General features: G+C 44.2%; 1 protein-coding gene across 1 annotated transcript in view; it reads left to right on the forward strand.

The window, feature by feature from the left end:
- The window catches only part of LOC124302607 (uncharacterized), a 122745-nt gene that overhangs the window by 88888 nt on the left and 20387 nt on the right, over nucleotides 1-13470 (forward strand). Inside the window, exon 3 of the mRNA XM_046758937.1 lies at nucleotides 1453-1591. Coding sequence (XP_046614893.1) covers nucleotides 1453-1591 — 139 coding nt within the window. The remainder of the gene's footprint in view (nucleotides 1-1452; nucleotides 1592-13470) is intronic.

Here is a 13470-nt window from a genome sequence, read left to right on the forward strand (position 1 = left end):
GTTTATACTTTCGTCAGGTGACGAATCAAGGTAACGTTTTTCGATGGGCGAGGGTGTTTTGGGGTCGTGGGGGGTCGCTGACAAGGACGGCTCGGAAATACAGTATTGGTATCGGCCGCAGCGTCAATAGCTGGTAAGAGATAGCTGATAACGTTGATCGCTGATAAATCCAGCACGTTCGGCGGTGAAATTCGTCGTTTGGACAAAATGTATATCACCCCGAATCAGCGCGCTTGTCGATACGCATTTATTTCCTCGAGGTTTAATCGGCCCGGCAGATCGCGGGGAAATCGACAAATACGACCCCGCGACTTCGATCGAAACCCTATTTATTTCACTTTCAACCTTCTAGGAGATAGCTGCGGAATGTGTCACAGCCGTGAATTATTCTCTCGCAAAACTGATATTTCTCTCCCACGTTTACGCGAGATGCGGTTTGGGCAAGTTCGGTGCCTAAATTCGCGTGTATCCCCACGAGGAAATCTCGTATTGCGAAATCTCCCCCGCCAGTGTGAATAATCCTCTGCTCGCGTCTTCGAACGCAATACCTGGGGGTTTCATTTATTCTCCTGAAATAACTTTTTCATCATGACTCTTTAGATATCGGTATCTGTGGGTGGGCGCATGCAGGGTGTATACGTATACGTATAATACTCTGACGTAGGCTTTGACGAGAGAGGACATAAAGATTTCGTTTACGGCGACGCGGGAGTAAACGCGCGAAATGAATCAAGGCTGTAAAAAAAAGGAGGGGGCTGTTAAGTTTTTACGATTTTTGACAGAGTTTTAGGGCTTGTACTACTACCGCTGTTTGTCAATTATTTGTCGAAATTTCTCACCTGCCTCGGTCTGGAATGTGAAGCGACGTATATACGTGTATATATTCCCGCCACTGTAGACGACCGGGGATGTATTTCAAACCGTTAAATATTAGAGAGGCGAAAGAAAAAGGCAGTAAAACGAGAACGAATTCAAATGGATCAATCCGTCCATTATATGCCTACAAATCTCGGCACGGGGAAAAAAAAAGAAATAACCTGGTCGTTATACCTTTCCCTCCGGTACTTCCGGCCAGCTAATTTGCGATAAAATTCATGCGGCAGGCCTTCCGTGCGTTTAATAACCCCAGGTAAAACTTGTAATCGATCGTACAAATATACGTGATGTGATTCATGACGTACCGTGCAGCCTAGATCAATTGTACAGATATAGAGAGAAAAATATAATCATGGGAAACTATATCGGTCCCCGCGTCATTAACACCCAATTACCAACTTTTATCACTTCGTCCCAAATGACGCGGTGTATACTTTATAATTAATAAGCACGCACGCGACGGTGAAAGTACGTTGAATAGCTCCGAATCAAACATTCGTTTAAATACGCGATTGCTGCTGCTGCTGTTGTTGTTGGTAATAACACTTTGAACATATTTCTGTCTGTCTGTCGCAGGGTGCAAATTTCCCGACCAATGGAGGGGTGAATGGTTTCAATCGGGCGTCCTGCAATTAGTCGCCGTGAACGAGACGACAATCACCGGCAAAGGGCGCTGTATCGAAGCCGACGGTGACAAGTTCCTCATCGCAGATCGGTGAGTGGTTTATTCAATTAACTTAAATCAGCTAAAACAGATTCCCCCGACCTTAACCAATTACTTGAGACGATTTTTTCCTCTCGGCATCTCTCGCAATTTTTGCCACTTAACGACCCGAGACTCCTTTATGGAAACTTTGTAATTTGTGTTCTGAATTCCGGATAAGCGCGATCTTTCCGGTCTGAGAGAAATTTTTATAATGCAAAATCACATGTTACCCGAAGAACTAACTATTCAGACTTTTACGTAAAATTTTAATTAATCTTGAGTGAAAACTGAAAAGTTTACCAGCCGATTCGCGGTCATTGAAACTCTTGTACTTATTTGAAAACTCGGAATGATTCAGATGTTGGACAGTTTGAAAATAGAGAAGAACGGACGTTCGGGAGTTCCAGGATATTTGCAAAGCGACCAATTTCACGAGGTGGACATTAAAAGTATCAAAAGATTTAAAATACCAATTGGTCTAAAAAGAGTAACTGACTGACGTCAACATACATGAATTTTCAGCTCGTAAATGTAAACGTGTAAGTAATCGGGATCCTGAGTATCGACAAGCCATGCATGTGTGCTCGACATCCTCCACGGTTCGGGGTTTCAGTTTCAATCCGTAGTTGGCTTTACCTCGCATTCAACCTTTCCCCCGATCCGTCTGCCTCATAATTCCGTAAAACAAGACGCGCGCGGAGTAACATTTTGGCAAGCTGTTTCGCTCCGAGAACGGCGTATAATAGAGAGAGAGTAGAGCGGGTCGGAGTTTGGCTGGTTGGCCGATGCGACGAAACACAGACGGAAGGAGAGAGATCGAGATGTAAGGATATAGAAAGAGAGAGGGCGGGGTGAAGAACGGAGTAAAGCAGTCAGGAGACGCGGGGAGCTGAGCCGAGCTGAGAGCCAAGTTTTAATTAATGTAATGGAGAGTGGCGCGTGATTAGCCCCCCAATCAGCGAGTCCTCCTCGGCGAGGCGAGTGCGGAGCCATTCGGAAGTGAGGAGAGTAAAATAACCGCTCGTGTTTCGGGGGGGCGGCAGGGTTGACGGTGTTGAACGGCGGTTGTTGGCGGAGGCGGGGGACGAATAAAGGACGGAGGTGTCGAGCATGGGGTTAAGGAGTGCACGACAAGTGGGAGGGTGGGAGGGAGAGAGGGAGTCATGTTCCGAATGAAAACCGTCAAATGGTTAATGGCTTTGATCGTTTGAAATTTCAATCACCCCTCGACTCTCCACCCTCCCTCACTCCCGCGGTGTTGCATAATTTAAACTGTGCGGAGGATAATCGACACGCGTTATGCACACGTTTATCGGACTTGTACGCGTTATTTTCGATTTTTTACATCAAGTCGGAAATTTGAAATAAAGTAGGTGCCGTAACGTGTTCATTCCTTCGTTGTCGTTGTTAATCACTGGGTGAGAATGAACGCGAGAGTTGAAAATATAGAATCCCTGGAGGGTTGCTGTTTTTGAGGAGAAAACAAAGGAAACCGCATAACAGAACGTTTGATATCAGATTAATTTCACTTTCAGTACGAAATTTCTAAACATTCTTTACAATTGATGTACAATTTTTCATCGATAAATTATTGTACCGAAGTAGGATATTAAATTTTTACTCTCCAGAAACCTGGAATGGTAAATCACAGATCGATGAGTATGATATGGTCTTCATAGCGAATATGGTATTCAAGCTTATTCTGCCATTCACGTTATTAGCCATTACGAATTAAATTCGAAATATGTATACTCTCATTTCGGCTAAGAGGTAAAATTGAATATTTAACCCATACTCGAAGTTCAAATATCTCGGCACAGTGCTAAATTTTAAGGTAATTTTCAGCTCCCTGTATACATCATGCAAACATTTTATATTTCCATCGGTATAAACTATAAACCGAATAATTTATCATTTTAACGTGTAAAATATATGGATGTATAGATCCGCCCAGATTTCGTACCAGACAATTCAACCGAAGCACACACACCTGGAGTTGCGTAAACGCGGCAGGGTAGTTTCGATAAATCGTACTTGTTATTTTCATTCCGACTTTTCCTTTTTCATCCTAAACCTAGCTTTGCCCCCTCCATTTTCATATCCATCGAAATTTCGTCACATTCCGATATTTGTTGAATGTCACCCGATAACGTACGGCTTTATTTTCATTCCGCAAATACGCTGCAGCGTAGTTCGGCATTGCTCGCATCCGGCAGTGGTATAATCTATGAACGGGAAACCGAAATACACCGATACTCTGCTGCAGCAGCCGAATACATGTTTCCAATCCTTTGCGCATTAGTTAATTGATTGCCGAATCCAACGTTGTCGGCCGAGTTAATCCGCCAACGCGGACGAGGGTTGAAAGGATAATATTCAAAATTCGGATGATAATTTTTGTACATTCGGATTATCTCTTTTCAGAGATTTTCGATACGTAATATAGAACCGCGCCGATCGATAAAAGAGGAGACGAAACAACGCACGATGAACGAAAATCGTTTGCAGGATAAGCGAAATTTGGGTAATTTTTCAAGCTTGAAAAGCCGGCTGATGAGCCGGGCTCAGATATACACGGAATCCGTAATTCGATCGATTGAACGTTCACGGTTATTAAACGGTTTTATAATGGGATGGAATTAATTGACTGAGTACATTACGATCGACGGGTTACAGTATACTCGAAGAATAGTCGGATGTAATCGAATATTTGCGGGCGCTCCCGCATATAATCATCGGAGAATCGGCGAGACGGTAAATTGGTAAATTGGCGAATTCGCATACAGCGTTAGCCGTTCCTCGGTGTACGTTGCATCGTCCGAATTTCGATCATTTATGCGAAACCTATACATGTATTTATATAAACACAAACACGGGCGTTTGGAGGCGTGATCGATTTTATTTTCATCCGATTTTACGAGGGCTTTAATCGAGCGTCCACCACGATGTATCATTTGAATTTCAAGATAAACCATTCCAAGAGGTGTACATTTTCAAAACGTGCGTCTTACCTCCATCCGATTTTGGATTTATATACCTACAAATTCACTCGTTTCTATCCACAGTGGAAACAATTTCTACACGAATCGCCCTGGTGTCGAGAAAATAAAACAAACTCGTAAAAACAAAAATTATCACTCTATCAACCTCAGCAATATTTATCAACAATGTTTATTCGAGTTATCAAAAATCGAGGTATGCCTAATTTTTGTATATCCACTATCATATGCAGGAGATGGAAGATGATACGTGCAAGAACAGATTGAAATTGATTTGCGACGATTTTAAAAGTCATTTGATTAAACCTGTAAATATTATTCGAACTGTTGGAAACTTAGCTTAATTCTATTAGTCATTTTTTACTCGGCGACCAAACAGTGGCAAAGATAATTTTATTTTTCTGCGAAAAATAATCCTTTTATACGATCAATTATTACAGAGTACACGTCTTAAGTGATCGGATTCTAGTTAGTTAGAACACAGAATGTTGGTAACGAAGTATGGAAAAATGAAAATTAAAGCCAACGTTTCGAGGGGTTCTGAAGAGATTGTATAGAGAGACTCCCAGCAAAGTATGCCGTGAAAACTTATCCAATCAATCAGGCGGCGGATCAAATTCGCATTGATTGGTCTAATCCATCAGAGTACACCACGACATGATCGCAACTTCCACTCTGTAAACTTATTCCCGTCATCCAGCGTTTTCTCTGAGTTATATTACTAATTACTTTTCCCTGAAGCGCGTTTCCACAAGATAGAACGCTCGACGCGTCCGGCGATCCAGTGATATTTTTTCTCTATCTTCCGCTTCCTGGATCAATTCGCCCAGCTTCCGGCCCGCCTTCGATCCTCCCTTATACCTGCCAACTCCGACAATCCGGGATAATCATTCTTTTCGTTTTGACGTAAACCGTGACGTCGAATCCGGAAACGGGCTTTTCCCCTAAACACGATCCCGCGTGTACAGGTGGTCGGTCTTCGGGTTTTCTCTCTTTTTTTACAACAATCGTTGTCTATGATGATAATAAAGTGGACCAGGCTGCTCGAGATTACGGCCTCGCGCCAAAACACTCAATGTACAAAGCCCTGTCACATATATACCTACCACGCCAGCTTTATCGCCTAACTAGAATATAATAACAGTAGGAGAGTATTCCACATAAATTTTCATCGTTACCTCGCGAAATCCAAGCGGGGTGCTAGGAGATGGCGGTCCGTCTTTATTAAAATCCTACCGGGTCCGAATCGAGCTTAAAGCCCCGGTAATGATGAACGAGTCGACCGCCGCGACATAGTCTACGTTTTCGCCGATGGATGTACAACACCAATACATTAACGTGCGCAGGCAAACGCAATTTACTTCGACTCTGAAATTACTAATTAGAAATTAATTACAATGATCGTCTGGCGGATGTAATTATATAGTCTGAACCATGTGACGGACTGCTGATTTCTGCGATCTTTCTGCAGTCGCGCGCTTAACGCCAAGGACGGATAATTCTCGTCTGTAGAATATAAATAAACTCGGGGTATGCTTATACTCTTGTTTCCGTTTTACCTGAAACTTTTTATTGGAATTTTCCTTCTTCAATTCACTTATGAGTTTTCCCAAATCTTTCGCTTACAGCTTTATTCACCTTTGAAACAGCACCTTAACTTATAAGTTATGCAAGCGTGATAAATACATAATTCGCACTATGCAAATTTGTAGCAAATTTGAGAAATGTCAAAAATTTTCTATCTCTTCACCAAATTTACAGAGACAACTATTTTCTCGATACAAGAGCGTGTAATAAAGTCATGAAGAATATTGTCCCAAGAATACGAAGCATCCAGCTGGAAAGATTTTTGTTCCCGTTCTATTTCCAGAGGAATATGGCTCGCGTATTACCGGTAACGCGTTGCGTTGTAAGGATTTTAATTAAACGCTCGTAGCGTCCGCGCTGCGAGTTATCCGTATAATTTTATGCTTGCAAAAGATGCTAGCAAGTATTTCGCGCGATCTTGCCGTGCAATCGACAAACGCCTCCCACGAGACGGTTCATTTCTCTACCAGGAATATGTTGCTGGGGGGTGGGTAGCTCCGGTCAAAGTTCGACGTTAACCCAATCGGTGAAACAACTCTGCGGTGAAAAGTTTCGATGTGTCGCGAGCCGTTCGTTCGTTCGAAATTTACTCTGCAGGTTGTTGACTGTATCCGTTGACCTGACGGATAGAGAAATCGCCATCCTCGCGCCGAGGAGCTCTTATTATTTAGAAGGATACAAACCGATTCAATTCGTTCGGAGATCAGGAAGCTGCAAGCAAGGGTGAAAAGTACCTGGGAGGTTCGAGAGACGTGTGAATATCTTATATATGGGAGCTGGGGGGAGTGGAAAATTTTTGCGAATTCCGGCGCCGTGAGTCTCTTAGCGCAACACGTAGACTTTGCAAAGTATTTCCGATATTTGATCGGCCGAGAAAATTCCGGCTGAGCCGAGACCTCGTCATTGTCGATGAAGCGGTCGACGCGGCTGACGCCGCGGGCCGGAGGTTCATGGGCTTGCCAAATTCATCGATTCACATTCTCGACTTGTTTCGCATCGACAGCCACCGAGGCGAGGATTTTGCCTCCAGATTATTCCCAGAGTTTTGCATAGTTTCAGGGACAGAAGGGAAAAAGCTCCTGGGGTAGTTCACCGTGTACTTGGCGCGGCTGCAAGCCGGCGAGAAGTGGGGGGATCGTGAGTGATGAGCCACGAGATTAACCATACGTGGAGACAATTAAGCGGCTAATGCCAGAATGCGTGCTTCGCGAATGTCCGAAGGGATCTCCACATGTATCAGGAGAAAACAGTCCCCCGCCTCCGTTTCCTATCTTCTTTATAGATACCGAGGAAAATTATCGGATGTCTACTCGCATCCTTTTTCACGTTTCTGTGATACGAATCCGCAACCGTATTATATCTTATCGGAAGTTGTGTGACACTTTCAAGTCATGCTGAAAAATTTTCCACACCTCGTGCAGATACGCGTCGTACCCCCAGCTTTTAATTACACTTTTCAACGTATTTTTCTCGCCGTTACAACGTAAGCTTGGTAATTAATTAGTGACAATACGAAGATCATTTTCTCGCAACTTTGTCGCTTTGAAAGTATTATCCAGGTTTAAGAATACGGTCTCTGAAATGCGATGAGGAACTCTGTGGTAATGCTAAATGTAATTTTTCAGCTATTTAAAGCCTGACAATCGGCTGATCAGCAAATAACGATCGAAGCCGGAAGCGGGTTTACTCGAGTGCCGTTTCCAGGTTCACTGCAATTCGTTCGCGACGTGATACTCAATATCCAAGGGGCTGCAACTGCGCGGTGGTTTTACCTCGGCAAATAAAGCTCCTTATAGTTACCGCGTAGAAGGCCTAGAAACGCTTTAAGGTCCGGGCATATTCCGTGTGAAGTCACGTAAATAATGTATCAATAGATGCTTGCTCGAACCGTCCCCGTTGGGATCGGGACTTTCCCTCGCCTCCGCTAGCCCTCGCCCCTTTCGCCCCTTTCACCCCTACACCCCCCATTCCTTCCACCCCTTTCGCCCTCACGGAGCCTGCTTATGCCGAGGCTGGCTTCCTCGCGTATTACCGGGGATTACCAGCTTCTCCGCGTACTGCTGGAGACCCGCTTGCGAGGGTAGGTAAATTTTACCCGCTACTATAATCACAGTCGCGCGCGGATGTGCGGCTCTCCCCGGAAGCCGCGGATAAGAAGCGAGACTGCTTCGGTAGTATAGTAGGGTATTTCCTGCTGGCGGGGAGAGTGGGAAACTTGCGGCATGCACCGGATAGGCGGAGCCCCCAGGGCGTATTTGCAATCGCGGTAATTAGATGTATCGGGGTGTTCACGATTACCTGTACGTAAAGGAAGCCGTGCTCGTCGGTATTTGGCTTTGGCTTCGCTCTCGACTGATCGGCGAGAAGAAGAGAGGCTGACGATGAGAACTAAGCGAAAGCATCTCACGTCGCGGAGCGACGGGATCGGGGAAACGATTCGAACGCTCGGCCGAGGACCCTGGGGCGAGGACGCGTTTCCGGTTCTACAATTCATCGTAGGTGCCCGGAGGGCGGCTTGAACGCATTATGATACGTAAACTAGGTCGGGCAAAGTCTTGGTTATAGGCGGACAGGGACAATATACCCCCGCCCTTGGCAACCACCGGCAATATCCTAAAAGCATTTTTCTATACCGTACCGCGCGCTGCACGAAATACTTACGTATACATGTATGTATTATACGTCACGGGTGTCTCTTGACGCCGAAGAAATACTCGCCGAACCCCCTTGAGAACAGATCTATATATACCTATATGTATAGACGTATGTGCCACGGACGCTTGAGTTACGTTACGTTGCGCATCGCAGCTCCTGTCGGTGTGTGATAGATATTTTTACCAATTTTACGCCGCTTTACCTACATTTTAGACGACCGATCAACGACTTTCAGCCTATAAATTTTCCCCACTTCGTGTATATTTTTTACACTCGGTCACATGTGCAACCAGCAGCGAAACTATAACTCGGATAAAACAGAGAGAACAACTCTACGAAATTGAGCCAACCCTGTTTCTTTTTTTTTTTTTCTGCATCATCTTTAAACTTTTTCTACGCATTTATATTCTCTTGCCTCCAGGTAAAATTTTTTTGAAATTGATAATTTGAAGGTATCAACAAAAATAAGTTTAGCTAACACGTTTCTGCAGACTCGTGCCATTTATGAATTAATCTGGACTGTCAATCGAAGGCTTTTTATTTATTTAATCATTTTGCAATTAGGATATACAGTCAGGTAGAAGAAACAAAAATAATCCGGTACATAATTTGTGAAAAATATAAACATATTCCTCGTTTCAACGAATTCAAAATTACACCATAAAAAAATTTCGAATTGAAGGTGACTCCAATCTTCGAAATATGAAGCGTTAACAGTGAAAGAAAAATAACCCTGCGTTATTTGATTGAGTTCACACGAAGTCGTTTCAGAAAAACTTCTCCGTTGCTGTATTCATTAGGGTTCGAAATAAACGTTTGAAAATTGAAATTGTAAGCGTTACGATTCTATTGAAAACAAATTTTTTTTATTATATTAATTTTGGAGTTATCTTCACCATACGCCGATTCGATATGACATCCGATTGTGATCGTATCCCTGTAGAAATACTTTCTTGATTCCAAATTTCCAACGCGAGAGTTAATCCGAGATATATACTGCAGCCATGGTCTAGGACAGCCAAGAATCCGGCGCAAAAACTTCATGAACTTTAGCCTTGCGACCTTAATGATGACCTTTCGGACTTTTCGACCGTTTTATTCCTTCTATTGTACTAAAAATCGACGCGATCCTTCCTCATCCGGATATGGGGGAAGGTGAATTGATCGGTAATAACGTGAAAATATTACCACGATTTGGTTTCCATTGTACTTTATGAGGTCAAAGGGACAGCTGAACTGAAGATAAATGCCATTCTTGATCTTCAGCGATCTTTCAGCTGCGATTTACCGTTTTATTTTCCTCTCTCTCTCTCTTCTCTCTCGTCCTTTCTTTTCTTTGTATTTCCTGCAAAACAAAACGCCCGATGTTGGAGGACTCGGAATTAAAAAATGAAACGTATGCTTGCACCGTGTAGCAAGTGAAAAAGACCGAAGTGAGACTCTGAAAACCTCGCCGATGTTACGCTGCTTGAAAATTGTGAGATCAAACAAACGCTACGGTGGTGCGTGTGCGTATCGAGTATCGATACGCCATTGGGCGAATATGTATGCGCGTATTAACGATGCATGGAAATCAATAGCCTCTCTCGCAAGCGGAACCCTTCGGGCTGGAGGGGCGTGTTGCGGTCACGCTTTCACGGTATCCACCTATTAGACAATATAAACAGAATTAATAAACAAACAGCGTATACGTGCAGCTCTCGATTGTGACGCTGCGCAAACAACTGGCGGAGTGTGCAATGTGGATACACCGAAGTACGTATTACGGGTGAAATCATGATCCGGCGGACCGCAAATTATGCGCCTTGATTGACGTAATTACCCGAATCGCGGAGTGGGAACGTCAACGTTAAGATGCCCCCCCCCCCCCTCTCACGGATAGGAGTGCAGGAATAAATTAGCGAGATCGCCGGGGATTATCCGTCGACTTAAGTGTCCGATTATACGTAGAGATTAGAAACGGGGCGAAGCGGGGTCCGAAGTGGGTATCGATTCTCGAATTTGCACCACCGGTAATAACTGCAGGATGAATTTTCCTCGGCCGGTATTCAATGGCCGCGAGGTCCTTCACCGACCGCTGTAATTTGAATTCAAGTAATTAATTCCGAACGGCGGGCTAGTGCGATGCAATCGTCGCGTCGATCCACTTCCGACATCACCTCTTCTCCCGTGGCAGCTCCCTTATTAACCGAATAAATCCCGCAAGTGACAATAGGTATCTCTTCCCGTGTCCCAGGCCCCGGGGAACTCATCCTCGACACTCGATATTTCGGACAGAAAATCGAAATCACCGCCGTCCGCTTGATCGGCCGCTAATTGAAGAGGATCGATTGCAGCGAGGTGAAACGGACTCTCTCTGATATTTTATTCATAAGAATAATATTGTCTGTATATATAATATAATTTCTGAACAGTGGATAACCAGGGGAGAATTTAGGAGCTATTCGTATTCCCGTATCCCTTGTGCCATGCTCCAGGAAGTTCGCACACTGCGTAAACACGGTCGAACCGAGAGGCCAAAAAAATTCAGACGTAATCCAAAATTGATCGCGCTGAGAATGAGGGCTGTTGATTTTTCACGGATCTTCGGAGTGCACGGATGGAAGAACGGTTCCCCGGGAGTTAGGATATTAAAAGTGGCGGAGACGGGGGGGTGGATAATCGAAAAAAATTTTTCCAATTTACATACGAAAATTTGTTCCCGATCAGAATGGGACGCGCGGGCACCTTTCGCAACAGCTATTTTCGATCAGAACAATAAAAGGTGTTATACTCATACCCGTACCTACCTATACTAATGTATGCAAGTTTGCTCAGAAAATTTCGATCAGAATTCTACGTGCTAACAACAGAGAATCCTTTTACACAATAATTAGCACCAAGTGAGCGGGAATATTCAAACAATTAACGATAAGCTCATAATACGGCCAGCAACGAATCGACGAGTTGAGAACGAGCCAGATTTCGAACGGAAGTTTAAAAGTTGAAGCTGCGTAAGCAAATCGGGTCTCTGGATTATGAAAAAAAACCTTATTGGCATGGGTGACCTCACATCGTGCCGAAATTTTTGTTGAATCGAGAGAAGGGAAAAATACGACTTATAAATTATTTTCCGATTTTCCTGCTCTGCCAGAAGCATACCTATATATTTTTTCATGCAAAAACCCAATTGAAATAATTACAAGCCTCTAAATTACGTATACACTACGTCAACCCTTATGGCATACTGTAAAAACTCCTATTACTCTAGCAGCGACGCTGCGTTCAAAGTACGTTGAAAATATCGAAAAACCGGCTAGAAAATAGCGTTTAACCCAAAGCCGTCCTGCTTCACCACCCGAGACACCTGCCGTTAAAATCGCGACGCGTTATAATGACGCTGACGGGTTTAGTGACGCGTGATCTTATCCCACCCCGATCCACCACTTCGAGCCGTCGACGCTGCTTACCCTTCCGTCGTATTTATTTAAGCGTTAACGAATCGCTTACGTCAAGTCAAGTGTTCCCGTTTTAACGAGAGCGGCCTCTCGCGCTCGGATCAGACTCGGCGATCGAGGATCTGGATTCGGAGTCCGGTCGGACAAGCCTCGTGATAGTGCTTCTAATCTCTTCCTCTCCCTTCCTTAATCTCGTTTACCCTCCTATCATCGCCCGCTATCCTCGAGCCCCTGTTGGGTTAATAATGTTTTTTTCCCTTCTATTTTCGGTTTCCTCATCCAAGATAGCGTTAATCTTATACACAGTTGTACGGTTACTTCGTTCAAGATTCGGTGAATTTAGATTTCGGAATCAGTTTTAACGCGAGGATATACCGGAGGACAGTTTCTTGCCCATATTTCAGACAAACGTAAGGAGATCACGATGCCTCCGCTCCACCTCGCCAGCTATCGAACGAACGCCGTCTGCGTGTTTATACATGTATGCGTATAGATGTATACAGGTATTCGTTGGCAGCCTGGGAGATGCCATTAAATGTTCTCGGCGAGGGGTGACTGGAAAGTTAGGAAGAATGATAAATTCCCGCAGGAGTCACGGAGACGAGGAACGCGTCCCGCGCATGAAAGTTTTGTCAAAAACAATAATCGCCTGCCACAAATCACTCGGCGACAAAATTATTGTTGGTTGAAGCGAGAACGGACCTACTTTTCTTTCATTTCCTCCGTCAATAACTCAAATCTGTTACACCGACGGCGCCGTTCGCCATTCCAACCCCCGGCCCGGCTTCCGAGGGAGGGTATAAAAATATTTCTGTAAACACACCATTTGCCGAACCTTCCGGCCGTGCGTACCGTTCTGCGGGATATGTGATATGTGGTATCGTACAACTCTCTATATTTCTCGATGCTTGTTGTGCATTCGCCAACCAATCCCGGATTCCAATATTGGACAAACGCGCTATGAAATACCGCCGAAGGTATCGAACAGCCGGTTTTTGTATTTTATTTTTTTCATTTTTCTTTGCTTTCTTATTATTTTCATATTTTCGAATCCACATCAATGTCCACGGAGGTTAAGGGAATTGGTATGAATTGACACTCGCAGATCGAGGGAATTATACAGACTTTTCATTCAGTCGTGACGTACCAATTTATGTTTTAGAAAATGGATGGCTTCGACCACAATTATGTACAATAGAAGTAACCCGAC

Source organism: Neodiprion virginianus, chromosome 4, assembly GCF_021901495.1.
Source record: "Neodiprion virginianus isolate iyNeoVirg1 chromosome 4, iyNeoVirg1.1, whole genome shotgun sequence".
Lineage (NCBI taxonomy): Eukaryota > Metazoa > Arthropoda > Insecta > Hymenoptera > Diprionidae > Neodiprion > Neodiprion virginianus.